We start from the raw sequence: 18,015 nt of genomic DNA, 5'->3' as shown, positions 1-18,015 counted from the left end.
CCGAATTAATTTATTTAAGATTAAACGTAGTTTAAATAATATGACCCTAACGATCGAATTAATTTATTTAAGATTAAACGTAATTTAAATAATATGAATTAGCCATATTTAACCATTTAAGTTAAAAAATAATTATTTAATTTTTTTTTATAAAAAATATTATTTAAAAAAAAATACTTTTCTTTTAGATTTTTTAAATAGTTGCTTATTCCTTTATAGAGATGAATCTCTTAGATATCTAATAAAGAGTAAAACACTCTTGTCCAATCAAATTTCATTTTAAGTGAGTTTAGTTTTCGCTATTTTTTATAGTGTTGTTTTTATGGAGGAAATTGCAATTTGTTAACATCTTAGAGGATAAATTATTCGTAGACGTAATTTAATGACAATTTTTTGATTTTTTGTAGAGAATATATCTTGTTAAATTATATTCATAGTGTTTTAATTTTTTGTTATCGATAATTATTAGTTGTTATTTTTTGTTAGCAAATTTGTTCGTGATATGTGATAATGATTTTTTTTAGAAATTTGTGATAATAATTTGAAGATTGTGAATTTAATTGATTTCTTGATATACATTAATAATTAATATTGTCTTCTAGTAATCAAAATGATAAATTTGTCTAATTGTTAGTGTGAAACTTTAAATATGTTGTGATATGGGTAAAAATATGACAAAATGATAATTATTTTTCTTAGTACAAAATATTGTACTTTTTAAAAAAAACTAAAAGTATGTTAGGATATTTGAATTATAATCTTTTAAGTTCAAATTAGTGAGACCATAGGTGGTCATTTCTTGATAGTTAAAATGTAACATGTTGGGCCTTTTTACTTTGTTGTTCGACAATCATTTATACATTTAAAAAAATTCATTTATTTGAAAATTGATTTTTTCCACTTAGTTTATAAATGACCATTGATTCAATAAAATTCAGTTATTCGAAATTTTGACAAGTTAATACAAAGAACATTAATCATGATATAACCTCAATATTTTATATCTTTACAATTTTTTGAAATATATAATAGAAGTATAAACACGTGACGTAAACATGCCCAACAATAAGTTTTATGCATAAGAAAAAAATATATATTAAAAATGTATAAAAATTAATAACAATTAATAACAGAGTACATAGAGACTTATCTAATATAAAAAACATCGTTGAAAATGTATAAAAATAATAATAGAGTATATAAAAATTTCCCTTTATTCCAAGATTGTTAAATTAAAAATTTATTCACTTTTACTTTCTTTTTAATATTATTATTTAATACATATTTTCAAATTATTAAAGGCTAATGTTTCGAGAAATACAATATAAAAAAATAACTAAAATACATTTACATAAATAAGTAGACGTGACGTGATATATTAAAGAGTATAAATTTAAATAAAAGAATATAAAAAAATGACTCAACTATTTCACTACATAACAAAAATATAAGTAAATTAAAAAAATAAATATAATATTTTATAACTAATTAAATAATCAAAAACATAAAAGAACACACACACCATATATATATATATATAAGTGTGTGGTTATATATGTTACATAAAAATGGATGATAAATCATAAGAAAAATATTTATAAAAAAATTATTTTTCATTTTAATTAGGTGATTTTTTAATTAAATTAACTGTTAAATAGGTTTATTTTTACTTAAATTGAATGTATTCATCCAAGAAAGTAAAGAGGTATTGTAATAGGTAATTCATAAAAAATATTTATACATACAATTTTATTTTGTCATGATCATACACGAGATCAATTGAAAATATATTAAATAAAATTACACATAATCTTAGGATTTTACAGTTAAATTTTGATACTAAGTAATATATATATATATATATATATATATATATATATATATATATATATATATATATATATATATATAATTTCATGTGAAAAATGAAAACTTATTTGATTATATTGTCTCGTAATAATTAGTGGTAATATAATTGTTAGGAAGATATTAGTGGGATGTTAGATACACTCTAACTATTCTTTCTTTCCAACACCAAGATTGTTGACTGCGATAGCATGAAATCAGGTGGAAAAATTAAGAAAGTTAATTTCATTTTATTGTCATTTAGAATTTGTGTGCCACACTTTTTTAAAAGTGAGAAGAGTCATTTAAAAGGCTTTCATCTCGAGTACCTATTTCTTACTTATTTGTCTAAAAATAATTAATATTTTGTACTTACTGTTTCTTAACGTATATATCTTCTACTAACTTCAATCTTAGACACTCTATACCAAAAAAGTTAATCGTGTCTATGTAAAATTTATCCATAAATAACTCTTAACAAAGTAAATCAGTTTATGTAGACGTACAAATTATTTTCTATTAACTTTCGTGAAATATAATTTTAAGGCTTAAGTACCTTTTTGGTCATCATTTTCGTAATGTTTATTGTGGATGATCCTCATTTTGACAGAATGTTTAAAATGATCATCATTTTTACCGAATGTTTAAAATGGTCCTCATTTTCGCAATTCGTGTTTTATTTGGTCCTTATCTGTAACGTCGTTTAACATTGTACAGGTGACACAATTTGTATTAAGGTGTGTTACGTGTACTGTACATCTGGCTAATTAACTTTAATTTTTTAATTTAGGAAAAATTTTGCAATTAGGAAAATTTCTTCATCTTCGTCTTTCTTGAGTTCGGATTTGCAGAGGAAACAACTAATACTTACCATTTCATTATTTGATTGCAATTGCGTTCTTCATTTCAATTTTCCAGTAATCATCTCAACAGTTTAGGATGAAATTACAGATTAGGAGGAGACCATGATAGCAGCTATAAACGTCTTAGTTGTTTTTTGGAATTTCTGATGTAGAATTCATTATTAATGTACTGCATTTTGACTTTCCTTAAACTTCGTTCAATTTCACTCTTGCCAAACATTGATGTAGTGCATTTTGATGAAGATGAATTAATGTTATGAATTTAACTTCTTCCAGACTTAGATCAATTTAATTTTTCCCAAGCTTAGATCAATATCAGTTACTTCAATGCTCAGATTAAGATGTCATTTTAAACATGTTGGGACTAATATCAACATAGTCAAACTAATTCATTTCTTCATTTAACAATAGTACAAAACAGATTGGACTTTAAAAGATTACACAATAACAGTACGAATAATACAATAACAACACAAGTGAACCATTACTAATTGCAGCCTCTTCTCATCAACCTTCAATGACTTCTCCAAATCATTAATCTGTCTCATTTGTGTCATGATGATGACATCATTTTCATCAACACCACCATTTGAAAAAGTTGCAACCCACATTATTGGAACCACCACTCTGTAAATCAATAAACCAAAAATTAAAACCAATTTATTATTAACACAAAAATAAAAACAGATTGTACCCAAAATTTTCTACCAATATTTGAAGTTCTTGCCATCCTCAAAGTTGTCATCTCTCTGCAGCTACAAATCAGGGTTAATCAATTTCTCGTTAAATCACCAACAGTGCACGAAGTGATACAACACGGTTGCCTCTAACGATTACAACCAAAGGTAAAGGAAGAAGATTGAGACCGTAACATACCTATATAATGAGATTGCAGGAAGAGGAAGATTGCAACAACACCAATTGGGAATGGAGGAACAAGATTGCCAAAACTCACCAACTGCCCAAACATTTCTTACCAAAATCCTAGCTCACTTATTTATCCCCAAATATCTAATTACCACACATGTACAGTACACGTAACACACCCTAATACAAACCGTGCCACTTGTACAATGCTCCATTAATGATTTAAACGGCGTTACAGAAAATGACCAAATAAAACACGAATTGCAAATATGAGGACCATTTTAAACATTCGGTAAAAATGAGGACAATTTTAAACATTCTGTTAAAATGAAGACCATCTGCAACAAACACTACGAAAATGAGGACCAAAAAGGTATTTAAGCCTAATTTTAATTTAAAATCTAAATTCATTTTAGCCATTGTTATAATTATGCTTATGATTATGCTTATGATTTTTCCACACAAAAAAATATACATTTAAAAGGTAATATTTATTAGCGTTGAATTCATGAATATGCGTCGCAATACCCAAAATATTTTGGTTTTGGTACAAAAAGAATAATTTCTTTCTTTTAATACAAAAAAAAAATATTAGTAATTGTTTTTTTTTAGAGTCAAACTGACTTTATTATTCTTGAAAAAAAATAAAAAATATAGAAAAATGGAAGCAAGTTGCATGAACATGCAACTCAAAATCGATTTGTATACGGCTAGTACCAATCACTTTCTTCCTCACGTGTTTTCTTTCTATGTTGAACACTGTAATTCTTCTAAAAATTTATTTTCAGTGCACCATTCATATCAAAGTTAATGTTACTAAATAATTAAAATCAGTTTAATCATAGTAAAGATATCAATGCTTAAAACATATGCGTGTGTATGAAGATATTCACTTTATATGCTTATAATTAATTTAATAAATGAATAATTATTTTAGAGTTTATAAGATAAGATATGATATCAGTTATAAGATTTATTTCTTGAGTCGTGGTGGTCCTGTGTGTAGCCCAGACTTCTAATTCTAGAGTCAAAGATTCACTTATATTACATTGAAATATTGCCTACTCTTTGCTCACAGTTTTGTCATCTAAATAGAATATTAAAAAAAATTGATAAAGGATAAAAATGCATTTATAATTACTTTTTTATTTATTTAGAAAAACTGTAAATGCTGCTTACCCTCTAAATATATTGTCACAAGATACTCCACTGTTTTTATTTATCAAAAAAAATGTGACAATTACTTAACAATTATAATTCACTGTCGATGCCATGATTTTCCTTCGTATCTAACACATTTTAAAAATACAAATAAATTGACAAGTTTAATGTGTCATGATGCAAAAATATCTTAATAGTATTGAAAATATCTTCTATTTAGTGTAGGTGAATGCAAAAAGTGCATGAGATAAGGATGAGAAGAAAAATGAAAAAAAGTTGGGGCCAAAACAATAAATTCAAACCCATAATTAGTTGGAAAAGTAGGACAGCTACAGCTTCCAGATTTTGAGGAAAATCAACGATACAACCTCGCAAAATATTCTAGTTTTCTTTTTATATTATTTATTTTGTTTCATAGGTTTCTCTTTTATTTTTCTGTTTCACCCAGACAAAAAAAAATTATTGAAAATTTTTTAGCGAGAATAATGAGATAATTTGCAACATCAGACAAACATTAATACATTTTAAGATTAAATCTTTAAGTAAAAGTGATAAAATTAAGAAAGAAATCAAAAATGCCTTTTTAACTGATAGTTTCTTAGTTATAAAGCATCACATTTGCAATGCTTCCTGTATATAAAGTGGATAATTAGATTAATTATTTGACTTCATTAAATTTAGAGAATATATTAAATGGAAAAATTCTTCATTCTTAATATTAGGCAAATTTAATTTATTTGCATTCACAGAAAACCATTTTCTAATTTTACACGTTTCTTATTTTAGAGTAACTAAATAAATAATTAAGACCCACCACGGGGTCATGAAAATCACATGACACATATGACCGGTCAACGTTCGAATACCTCATTTTCCATTTTATCCTAAATATAATTATTTAAAATATCATATTACATGAAAATGTGTTGAACTCCCTCTTTATTTCATTTTCATCGCATTTGTAGTTAGTTATTGGTACGATACGATAAATGAACTCTTATTTTTTTGTCTTAATTGTTTTTCAATTTTAATATATTTAATATAAAAAATAAAAATAAAAAAGGTGATAAGGTGGCAAAATTTGAAAGAAGAACACGTGTGAAAAAGAGATGAAAGTGATTCGTGCGAGGGAATGAAACATTGATAATGGTTTATTTAAGAGAGCGCGTGGCGTTTAGCGTTTAGCAATTACTAAGTATATTAGGTTGGAATGTCAGAATTGCGGCCTTTGAAAAATGCAAAAAATGTTTGCCAATTTACTTGGAATCTCTCTCTCTCTCTCTCTCTCTACTTTAGCTCCTGGTTTTTGGGAACCATCTTTTAATTTAGTTTACTTAATTAATAATTGATTATTATTGCTAACACCGGTTTTCTGAAAAACCAATGACTGGTTTCTGGTTTGGGTTGAGTCCTATGGGCGATTCTGCCATGGACAAAGGGTTTCTGTGGTTCCCACCAAACTCCATTTTCAATCTATGTTCATTGAATTTAATGCTTCATTAATTGGAAAACCTTCATCATTAATCATCATTATTTAATCTTAACCAGAATTGTTTAGTGGATTGGATTTGGTCACCACCTCACCAACTTTACTACAATATCCACTTCAACTTTTTCGATCTTGCTAAATGCTTAAATCCTCCATCAATTTTCTTGCATTATTCAAATGTTTTCTGTTTTTTCTTTGTTATTTTTTCCACTTCATTTGAGCTCAGATGAGTCCATTATCATGCTTCATCTTTTTTAATTATCATAATCAGCCTTTTAATACTCGATATAAGTGTATAAAATATATGATATCGTTTTTCGATTGCTATTATTTTTATGAGATGACATAGTTAATGATTAACCCGTGCCTAGTTTAAGTTAGTCCATATCATTTCTTACATCGACACATTTATGTATTTTTATGGATAATGTTGTACTATTATTTTTAATTTTAATTATTATAGTTGTTTCAGTTAGTCGCACGAGTAACTGTTTTAATTAGTATTCTTTAATAAGATTATATGTATTTTTAGGTTTTGATATTTTTTAAACCTATAGTGTGAGACTAACTGATGTTCCTTATTTAGTTGCATGTAGAGTTATTTATCCTTTTAAAAAAATATTATGTGGAATTAAACAACATCTTAGTAAATTTATTTTATTATAATTTAAAATTTTAATTAAAGGTCGTTTTTCAAGTTATTTAAAAATTATGTTAAGATGAATAAATAATGTTATTGTTAAAAGTTAAAGAGGAATAGAAAATCTTATATCGAATACAAAAGTTCCATTTTCAGAAAATAATAAGATATTTTAATGAAGTTGTTTATGAATTTCTTTTTGTCTATCCAAGTGGAAATAATTTTTAACGACATTATAAAAATATATTTATGTGTATCTTTTGTTTAAAAAAAAAAAAAACATTTCCTTATCTAAACTGTTTGTTTTTGAACCAGTGGTATTACTTTAGTCATAGCAATATTTTAAAAATAATATCATCACGAATAACATTAACTAGCATAATATCACGTCCAAAACACTTGAGAATAAGAGATGAAAGTTTTCCCCCTTGAGGATCGAATATTAATAATGCGAAGATAAATAGCTAATAAATTTTTAGAAAAATTTCAATAAAATTAACTTACAATTTTAATTTATGAAAGAACTTTTCTTATTTTCTTCTCAGATTTTCTTATTAATAATGCGAAGATGTCAGGTTTTCTTTGCTCTGCTAAGATCACAGATATTTCTGTTATTATCATGAAACACTCAACAAGGCCAAAATAGGATCTCAATTATTCTTTTCTTACCACACATTATTCGTACATAAAGCTGATATTGGTTACAATTCAAACTTTATCCAAATAAAACATTACAAAAGTAAATTAATTCAAAATGGAAATATTGAAATTTTTTATTTTTTTTGAATTTGTGAAATTATTTTGAAATACATGTTAGGTATTAAAACGAGGTAAATCTAGTGATCTAACGCTTTAAAGAACTGAAAAATATGCATCATACATATTTCAGAAACTCTTAAAAAATGAAAAAATAAAACCCTATCACGCGAGGGAGAGGGGAGATGGAACACTTTACTCAAATAATTAAAGAGTATTTTTAAAATTTAAAAAAAAAAATTGAAGTGCAAAAAGAAATTTTGGAGAAAAAAAAAATCCCTATATCATATGTTAGACGGAACTATTGTGTTTGTAACCATGGGCCAACCTCATGATGGGCTAACCATTCTATTTCTACAATTTACTTGTTTATAATAACATTATCAGACTCTTTTTTGTAATATTTGCATTTTGTTATTTAATTTTCTTATTCCAATTGATTTATACTATTTTTATTGCAAAAATAATTTTGATATACAATTTTCTAATTTTAATTTCAGGTGATTGAGATATTTTGATAATTTCTATAAATGTTAGTTTGCTTTTATTTTATTTTTTTATATCTTGAAAGGTGAGTGGTTGATGGAAAGGCCCATTTTGTGGCAACTCGCAAAGAGTGGATTCAGCTATATTAGTTTTACTTAAAATGGTGTAATCAGTGTAATTTGTGAAAAGATCAAATAGACCCAAAGAATAATTTATCATTGCACTTGTATTTTTATCTGTTATAATGAGTTGACTCTTTATAAAACTCCGCAAATGGCTATTAAGAGTGTATTATTAAAATTACAATTGAATTTAAATAAATAATAATCTTTTAAGACAAAGTTAAAACTGTTTGAAGTCTTTTTGCTTTTTCATTACTGAATCTCTTCTTATAAAGCATTTTTTTATTGCCTTCATCTTGAAAAGAAACATTTCATCATTGAGAAAAATGAAAGGAAAAAGAATACAAACTGAAATATACAAAATGAGTATTTACATTATTGTTTTTTGTTATATTACATTGTTTGATTGCGTTTATATAATCTTTTAATAGTCTTTTAATAAGAACACGTTAACTTGAACGTATCATGATTTTTGCCCAGAGTATTTTAATATTTTTCAAGTATTAAAATCATCCTCCTTTTGTTCTAATTAATGAAAATATAAAAAATTACCGATAAGAGTGGACAAACTAAGAATAAAAAGATAAAGTATTGAAGTAAAATTAATAAAAATAACTTTTATTATACTACATCAGCCTTCGATTGTCATTTTTATCTAAATATTTTATAAATTGTATTTATCAGAAATAAATGTCAGTGCATAACATGATAATTTTATAGCAGTGCATTTTCTTCTTTTCTATGCTTTATCAATTAAGTGAACTAAAAAAAGAAAAAAAGAAGACACGATTGAAAATATAACTAAGTTCTTAATATTTTATTTTTTATTATTGTGTTTATGTATATATTTTTTTTTCTAAATAACACTAACCTGAAGAAAATAGCGTGGAAAGAGAGTAGTAAGCAAATCAGGAACCCTAACTTGAAGTTGGAAGAGGAAGAAGAAGAAACAATGTCTGGTGTGAAGAGAGCACTGAGGCAGTTTACGTTCGGAAGCGGCAAGACCGCCGGCCGCAACTCGTCGGGGCGCATAACGTCGTTTCACAGAGGCGGCGGAGCTAAGCGGCTGCAACGAACCGTCGATCTCAAACGGAACACCACTTCTTCCCTGGGTGTCGTCGAACGGATCGAGTACGACCCTAACCGTTCTTCCGACATCGCACTCGTTCGCTGGGTACACGGCGTCTACCACCGCCAACGTCGCGACGCCGCCGACGCTGCCGGCTCGTCCAAGCTCCTAGCCCTCAATCCCTCCGTCACTGACAGTAACAGCATTCGTGGCGTGTTCGCGCTCAATTCGATGTTGCCGCGCGTTGGAACTTCCACTAGAGACGTTTTCCTGTCTGCGTTCTCGTCCAAGGCCAAGGGACGGGATACGAAATCGGAATTGGAATCGGTTTCTTCTCTCGGATTGCCGCGGATCGCGGTTGCGGCCTCGAGAGCTCCATTCTTCGCGCCACGTGGGAAAGGGGAGGAGACGTTGGAGGTTCGGAAGTGGAGAAGGAATAGCGACGCTTGGGCGCATAGGAACAAGCGTAAAGTGGCGGTCTCGTGGCAAATCATCGCGCGTTGAGTTGATGCTATTTTGAATTGTAAAATCTAAACTTCTGTCTCTTTGCCTTTTTTAATTTTGTTTTTGGCTGATGAATTGTTGGTTGAGATTGTGCTTCTCTGAATGTTGAGGCGTAAGGCTTGGATTGGTGAGTAGTGTTCAGTTTGTTTGCTCTGGCCTGGTTGGTATCGCTAGTGAAAGCGAGAGAGGGATAGGAACTGAATGATTAGTTTTGTTTTTCTGAACTGGAAATAATCAGTATCTTTGGAACAGAAATTAAGACCGGTAACTGAAATTTTATTGTTGTACGTAATATTGTGAAATTTGAAGTGCAGAACAGATGGCTGTGTCATTTCCATTCCATTCTTGTGTTTTGAGTGAATATGCTTGTGGCACTTCCCCTAGTTTGAGTTAATACTTTAGCGGGAGATGATATAGCCATTTCTCCTTTTCAATTTAAGTTCACCCTCACCCCTTTGCCTCTCATTGTAAAATATTGAGAGGTGGTGGGGGTTTGTTACTTACTGGTTTCGGGATCTGGAATTTTTGAGGTTCCGTTGGTGAACATGTTGAGGATTGCACCTAACACTGTTTTTTTCTCAGGTATAGATTATATATATGATATTTTATAGGAGTTTAGGTATGCATCTTTTGCAAATTTGTATTTTTTTTAATGATTCTATCTAGCCTCTCATCCGCTTAGGAATTTAGGCATTTGTCACGGCTTGGGGATACTGTTCGGTGATTGTTTTTGCACGAACATTGGTAACCTGAAAATCTTGTAACCAAGTCCAGATCCCTAAAATACAGGGGAACTACGAAGGCTATGTTCAATGGCACATTATTATCTGCGCTAAGAAATTGATTGTCTACTTGATATCTTTTTTTGAGACGTAATAGTTTTAACTGAAATTTCATAATATGCCTATTGGTGGAACCAAGAAATAAATTGTGCTGCAGCACTTTTTTTTTGTGACTGAAATTTCATATGATGTTCTTTGGATTATTTTAAAACCTTAGTTGGAAATGTTTTCTGATTATGATTCACTTTACTCTTATGTCTCATTCCTATTTTCATGGTAAGGGTGCATTGTGGCGGGTGTTGTCATCGTGAGAATATTGGAAATTATCCTATAATTCTATTACTTATTTTTGTTGGATTGAATTGATAATTACTATGCTAAAATATAACTAATAGTTAGGATGTACCTCTTTTTCATTGTTACTTGATCCATTTGACCTCTTTCATAAAACACTTGATGCAACTCACAACAATATTTCCATCAAATTTGTGACCTTCTCTTTAATATTAATTGTTAGATTGAGTATTTATCACTAGATCAAAAGTATAATAATTAGGGTTTAATTTTGTCTTAGAATAATTGATGTAATTTGCAACAATCTCTTTATTGACAATTGTTCCACTAAAAAATTGAATTTGTGACCTTATCTCTGGTATTAATTGTTCAATTGGGTATTTGTCATTTGGTTAAAAGTTATATTGACAATTGTTCCACTAAAAATTGAATTTGTGACTTTATCTCTAGTATTAATTGTTCAATTGGGTATTTGTCATTTGGTTAAAAGTTATAGTTAATAATTAGAATGCAATTCTTTTCACTTAAGGTATAATACAATTTAAGAGTCGTCGTGATTTGATTGTAACTTGATATATTTATATTCGCCTTTGGATAATTGATGCATCATGTAGTAATTTCATTCCCCCTCCAACTTGTTTTCTTTTGAAATACTTTTGAATTTTAAAGTATTCCCATGAATATTTAATTCTTAACCAACATGTTTTTAATTTACCCAGGTAAACCATTTTCGTTGTTGCATTCCTGGAGATATCATTGTTGGAATTCTAATTATATATTTTGGATACAATGCCCACCTTAAGTCTTAAGACGTAGTTCGTACCAAAAAGATAAGTGCAAAATTGAATATATGGGTCATGTTTCTATCGTACTTGAGGAAATAATGGGAAATCAAATGCTGCTGCTACTACTACCTGCTGTTAACGTCCAGATGCCACTGCTCTAATATTAGAAGTTTATTTTGGGTGAATAAATTGTTGATAAATATAGCCAAATAAAGGTTCAGTTGTCTGTTGCTAGTTGAGCAAAGAATTAATTTCTCTTCATCAAGTTATTACAGCATGTACTGAACTTTTTAAGAAGATTAAATGTGGTGATATTTTGGTAAAGAGAATTGTTTTTTAAAGAGGATTAGGCAGTGATCTAACCAGCAAGGTAACCTATTCAGGTGGTTGTGGTTTGTCTTTCTGCAATAATCTTATGTTATACGTGATCATGTTATATGTGAACAGAGAAGAAAACTTTTGAATTGTTTCATCATGTTTAACTTGCATATAGTTTTCTGGGGAGAGAGAAACTAAATCAATAAACTTATGTTGGCCCTGTCTATTTTAGGTTCTTCAAAGAGCAGCACTATCAGGGAGAAGGTTTCCAAAACGTGGGATTTGATTAGTACAACCAAGAACATTGGTTTTTGGAGCTGCTTCGGTACATTTTTTTCTTTTCAAAGTACATTTTTAACAAAGACCCAAACTTGCTTTGTAAAATAAACACAGGCTCACTTGTTCCGCAAAAGCATTAACCATTTATTGCATGTTTGTATTTTAATTAGAGACTTGTAGAATAAGGTGAGTTATTATCAGTTTAAGTAAATCTTGATGCCAAGCAATATGACGTGTGACTAGATGACTAAATTTACTTCATATATATGTAATGGAAGACACCTAAAATAGTTCAACTGAATCTTACCTTGATTATTGATCCAACTTAATCTCTTAATATCTCTCAATTAGTATACTTAATCTACAATCCAAATTTTATTTATACTCTAATCAATTCTAATTTCCACATTAGCTTATATAAAGGCTGTTTTTTCTTCTCTAAATCAATATCTGTGTATTCCTCAAATTCTTAATTCTTAATTTTGGTACATTCTTAAATTCATGTATCATATTCTTATATATTTTTTAATGTTAACTACGACACTTTTCGTCAATATTAACTAGTTTAATTCTTTACCAATGCAAATTAGAGAAACTTTCAAATTACATTCATAAAATGAAAAATAAATTTAAAGCATCAACATCGTAAAAGTAACTATCATCCATGACAATTTAAATAATTGTAATTGATTTCAACAAAAAGTAATTTTAATTGACCTCTATCAAAATTATTTTTATCAATTTCCGTTGAAACAATCTTAAAGAACTTTAGTTGAAAAATAACATTAATTAAAATCGACTTAAAAAAGAAGTCAGCAATATAACATTAATTGAAAAATAACATTAATAATTTTTTAATATTTGCATAATTTTATTCATTTTATAGCAATTGAAATACTCTACCAAAATAAATAAATAAATAAGTTAAAATTCAGTCAATGTAAATTATCTAATTAATTAATTTTTCATTAATTAATTGAATTGATCTAGGTAATTATAAGCGGGATGGAAGATGTAATTAGAATGCTTTTGTGTTGCTACGAGTGGAGATCAAAGATAAGATGTTCGCTTTAGATCTTTGAAAAAGGAAAAATCTAATTTTTTTAAGTACTAATATTCTTCTATTAAGTTAATTATAAAAATATGTTTAAGAAAAATTGTTTTAATTTTTTTTAGTATTAATATATTTTTATTAAATTAATTATAAAATTATGTTTAAGATAAAAAAGACCTAAAAAATTTGGTACAAATATACATTTTTTAAATTAATTATAAGTTTATGTTTGATAAAAAAATTTAATTAAACTATAATTAATGCATCTTATATTTTATTTGTATTAAGACGATATTAAATGAGTTAAAATATTTTTCCAAAAATTATAATTTTGTTTAGGAGATTAGTTATTTTTATTCCCTTATAATCAATTTTGGTTTTATTTTTTTTATACTTTTTTTTTTTACTTTAATTGGGATTCTACTTATTTTTTCTGTCTCTTTGTGATTTTAATTTGGATTCTATCTTCTTCTTTTATCTTTATATGATCTTAATTTTGATTTTATTTTCTTCTTTTCTGTCTCTGTCTGACACTCCTCTTCTACTTATTCAACTCTTGGTCTCTCTTTGTTTTATTCTATGATAGAGTTCTTCTTTTTAGAGTTTTGACATACTTCATTCCTTTAATCTCATATTGTTTGTGTGTACTAATATTTTAATTCTCGTTATTGGTTAATATATTTTTCGTTGATGTTGTTTTTATTCTATTTATTGGATTTGTGTTAGGATTAAAAATGTGTTTCTATTGCTTGGTTTTGTTTAGAGATTAGGGTTTAGTGTTCTAGCTGAAAAGTACAATAATTTTTTTTATTAATGATTGATCTCAAAATAAATTTTACAGTTTTATGAAATAGTTGAGACTTGATATTTCAATATACTACAATATTAAGCTTACTTTCTTGACAACTAGACTCAGATTTTGTTGTTTTAACTCATTCTTTTTATATACTTATTTTTAGTAATCTTTAATATATTATAATATTTATTTTATATAAAAATATAGATATGTCAACTAGAGAATTTGAATAAAGATAAAAAATACATAAGAAGAAAAAAGGCAAGACTTTAATTTCATCGCAAAAAGGAGCTATGAATAAATTTATAAAAATAGATAAGAAAAAATGAATTACATAATGATGTTGTGCTCTTTGAATGAACAAAAAATAACAATATAAATATAGATGAAAACAATAATAGAAAAGAAGTAGTTGGTTTGAGTTTGAGAATGATAACAATTAAAAATATATAAAAAGGTTAAATAAATTAACCTTATTATTTATTAAAAAAAAGAAATGATAAATATAATTAATTTTGACAATTTAATAAATAATTTTTACATAAAAAACTTGAAAAGTAAATTTTAAATGAAAGACCTTATTATTAAGTTTGTTTTTGGCCTTCCAAGCCCTTGAACCGTCCTTGGATGAGTGTTGAAGAAAATGCACAGTCTCTACTTCCGAGAATCACAATACTAACATAGAAATAAATATACAACAATATACGTGAAAATTCCAAATTCAAATATGGAGAAAAACTACCGTCGTTGTTTAATGACAACCAAAGAATAACACTATGTAAAAATATGTACAACACATAGATCACTCTCCCATATCCTTTGAATTCAAGTACACCCACTATCTCCAAAACAATAATTTAACCCAAATTTCAGAACACTCAACTACAAGAATATAAGAAAAGTTAATTACAAACTTTAAATGCTTTTAATTAGGGTAAGAAACACCATGGACTTATAGTCTATTATATAGTTACTATCACACACTCCCTATCTTATCATAGATGATGTGAGACTTTTTAAGACATTACTTTTATTATATTAACGAGAATCAAGGAATCGGTTACAAGCTGATTTTGCATACTTCCATATGCGTGAGGGAACCGGTTATGCATGTAGATGGCAAGGCTGCATGAAGGTGGTTCAGCAAGTGCATAGAATGTGAGGTGGGGTTGTCTGAATATGTGAAGGTGCGGGAATTGGTTCTGGGGTCTTTCAACCTTCGGAAGTGTTTGACAATTGGATATTGAATGTGTTTGACCATTGAGTATATATAATATAATATAATAATAATAATAATAATAATAAATAAAAATAAAAATATATTAATTTTAACTATAAGAATAAAATAATAATCTTGCATTTTAATCTATTTAAACATTTTTATTCTATCACATCTATCACATCTTTCAAAATCTTTCATTAACTTTACCTTATCCACTTTTATTTTTAAATTTTTTAAAAGAAACAATATAAATTTAACCTTCAAATATATCAAATCCATTAACTCACTCTTCCCAAAATTCATCTTTGGATAAGAACACAATATAACTGATGGATATTTGAACCGGGATTCACTTGGGATATATAACACATAATTCAACTTACATGAGAACAGATAGAGCTTTCAAGTCAAAATCGACAATAAATTTATGAGTTTTCTTTTTTTATGTGATGTTTAATTTACTTATTTCTACTCAACTTGAAAAATTATACTCAAATTTAAATTTTCGATAAAAAATAAGATGTAACAATAACATTATTCCAATTAATAAACAAATTAAATGACAAAAACTTAAATAAAAAATATACAAATTTTAAATACTTATCATAAAAATGTAATAAAATTAAATAAAAATGCTCAGTTTTATAAATAACTTAAAACTTTCTTAAATCTTACTTTTAGTATTTAATATTATAGATTAGAAGATTATTTATTATGAAAAAAAGAAAATAACATGCACTTCCACTATTTAATGTAGTAAAATTTGAAAGACTCTTCGTTTCATAAATAGAAACAATCTTCCTAGTTACCTTGTATACAAATTTATTATAGTTGTTAAATGTTTAAACATTATGTTTTTATTTTCCTTTTTGTCTTAAAATTTACAAGTTTGGATTTTTTACTGGTTATTTTTTGTTGTTCCTCTTCTGTGTTTTCAAAATACATTGATGATCATTAATTTTAAACTTTTAAAATGTATTAAAATTATTTTTAAAGTACCAGAATAGTATATTTTTAATACTCAGCATAAAACAACATATAAAACTCATTATAGAAATTGGACTTACAAACTACACATTTTTTATGTAATTATGTTATAACACCACTATAATTCTAGACACTTCATGATATCTAAATTATAAAGAAATTTGATTATCTTTTAAAATTATTAATTTAGTTTATTTAACCCCGATCATTATACAAAATATATTAAATAACTTTTTTTTACAACAATTTATATACAATTATATTTTTACCTTTATTACATGATTCATTAGTTATTTTATTTATTTTCTTTTATATCTCCTCTTTTAAATGTGTAGGACTAGAAACAAAATGCACAAAAGGTATCTATGAAATCAATTTTACTTATTAATATTATGATATATATAAAGTAAGAGTTCAGTCATATTGTTACATTTGGAGATCAAGTAAGATAAAAGAAAAAAAAAAAAAAAGAGAGACATTTAATACATGATTAAATGAATTAATAAAATGTTGATAATAAATATATGATCTCTTGCTTAGTATTGAGATATACATTTGTTAATGTTTCTTACATTATCTACTTTCTCTGGTGATCATACAGAAGAATTTGATGGCTTCTTTCACTATTTCCCCTGCTTCACTGGTTGGGAAGAAGAAGGTTTTGTTCATAATGGGTGCAACTGGAACAGGTAAGACCAAACTCTCCATCAATTTGGCCATGCAATTTCCCTCTGAAATCATCAACTCTGACAAAATCCAAGTCTACAAGGGTCTCGACATCATCACCAACAAGGTTTCTGAGTCTGAACGTTATGGCATTCCCCATCACCTTCTTGCCATCATCGACGATCCTGATTATGACTTCACCGTTGATGACTTCTGCAACCATGTCCTTCTCGCTCTTGATACCATCATTCAAAATGGACACCTACCCATTATCGTGGGTGGCTCAAACACTTACCTCGCAGCCATGCTCGAGGATCCTAACATTGGTTTTCGTTCTAAATATGATTGTTGTTTCATCTGGGTCGACGTGTCTTTACCAGTGTTGTTTCCGTATCTGGACAAAAGGGTGGACGAAATGGTTGATGCAGGAGTTGTGGATGAGATTCGAGAAGCTTTTGTTGCTGGAGCAGATTGCAGCCGTGGGATTAGAAGAGCCATTGGGGTTCCTGAGCTTGGAGAGTTTTTCCTTGTGGAGAAGGAAATAGACGACGAAACTCAGAAGGAGAAGATGCTGCAACATGCTATTATGAAAACCAAAGAGAACACTCGTAAGTTGGCTGAGAAACAACTCTCGAAGATCCGAAAGATGAACCATGAATTGAAAATGTTTAGGTTTGATTCCACACAAGTTTTTGAGGCTGTTCTAAAAGGAGTGGATTATAAGCAATTGTACGCAGAGCTTGTGTTCATACCAAGCATAGAGATAGTTAAACAATTTCTTGAGGAGACAACTGCTGTGAAAAAGACATCATCTCAAAATGCTGAACAAGTCCCGATTTGTGTTTAACGAAATAAGTGATTTGATTAAGGATCATGTTAATGGAGTTAGTAATGAATAATAAAAGAAAAAAATATAGAGGCAAAATTATATTAGATGGTAGGTAGGTGAAAGATAAATTATGATGTTTAGGGTTTGCTTTTATATTTTTTTTTTCTCCTTACAGATCCTTGTCTACTCATGGTGATGAGT

At 27.9% G+C, this 18,015-nt stretch overlaps 1 protein-coding gene and 1 pseudogene across 2 annotated transcripts; both read left to right on the top strand.

Annotated features, from left to right (window-relative positions):
- The first annotated feature begins 9,092 nt into the window (after positions 1 to 9,092).
- LOC114185776 (Nucleic acid-binding, OB-fold-like protein) lies at positions 9,093 to 12,429 on the top strand. Of its 2 annotated transcripts, none has more exons than XM_028073686.2 (2): positions 9,093 to 9,821; positions 11,598 to 12,004. In XM_028073686.2, exon 1 carries the CDS (start codon positions 9,182 to 9,184, stop codon positions 9,800 to 9,802), a length of 621 nt encoding a protein of 206 aa, XP_027929487.1. In that variant the 5' UTR covers positions 9,093 to 9,181; the 3' UTR covers positions 9,803 to 9,821; positions 11,598 to 12,004. The 2 variants fall into 2 exon arrangements, with proteins under 2 accessions (XP_027929487.1, XP_027929486.1); XM_028073685.2 differs by lacking the exon at positions 11,598 to 12,004 and adding an exon at positions 12,214 to 12,429 and having other exon boundaries at positions 9,095 to 9,821.
- A 4,462-nt stretch (positions 12,430 to 16,891) lies between these two features.
- Positions 16,892 to 17,990, top strand: LOC114182920 (adenylate isopentenyltransferase 5, chloroplastic pseudogene; annotated as a pseudogene).
- Positions 17,991 to 18,015: the final 25 nt, after the last annotated feature.

Source organism: Vigna unguiculata, chromosome 5, assembly GCF_037176805.1.
Source record: "Vigna unguiculata cultivar grain cowpea cultivar isolate G323 ecotype 2 chromosome 5, ASM3717680v1, whole genome shotgun sequence".
Taxonomy (NCBI): Eukaryota; Viridiplantae; Streptophyta; class Magnoliopsida; order Fabales; family Fabaceae; genus Vigna; species Vigna unguiculata.
This window is presented reverse-complemented; position numbering and strand designations above follow the sequence as displayed.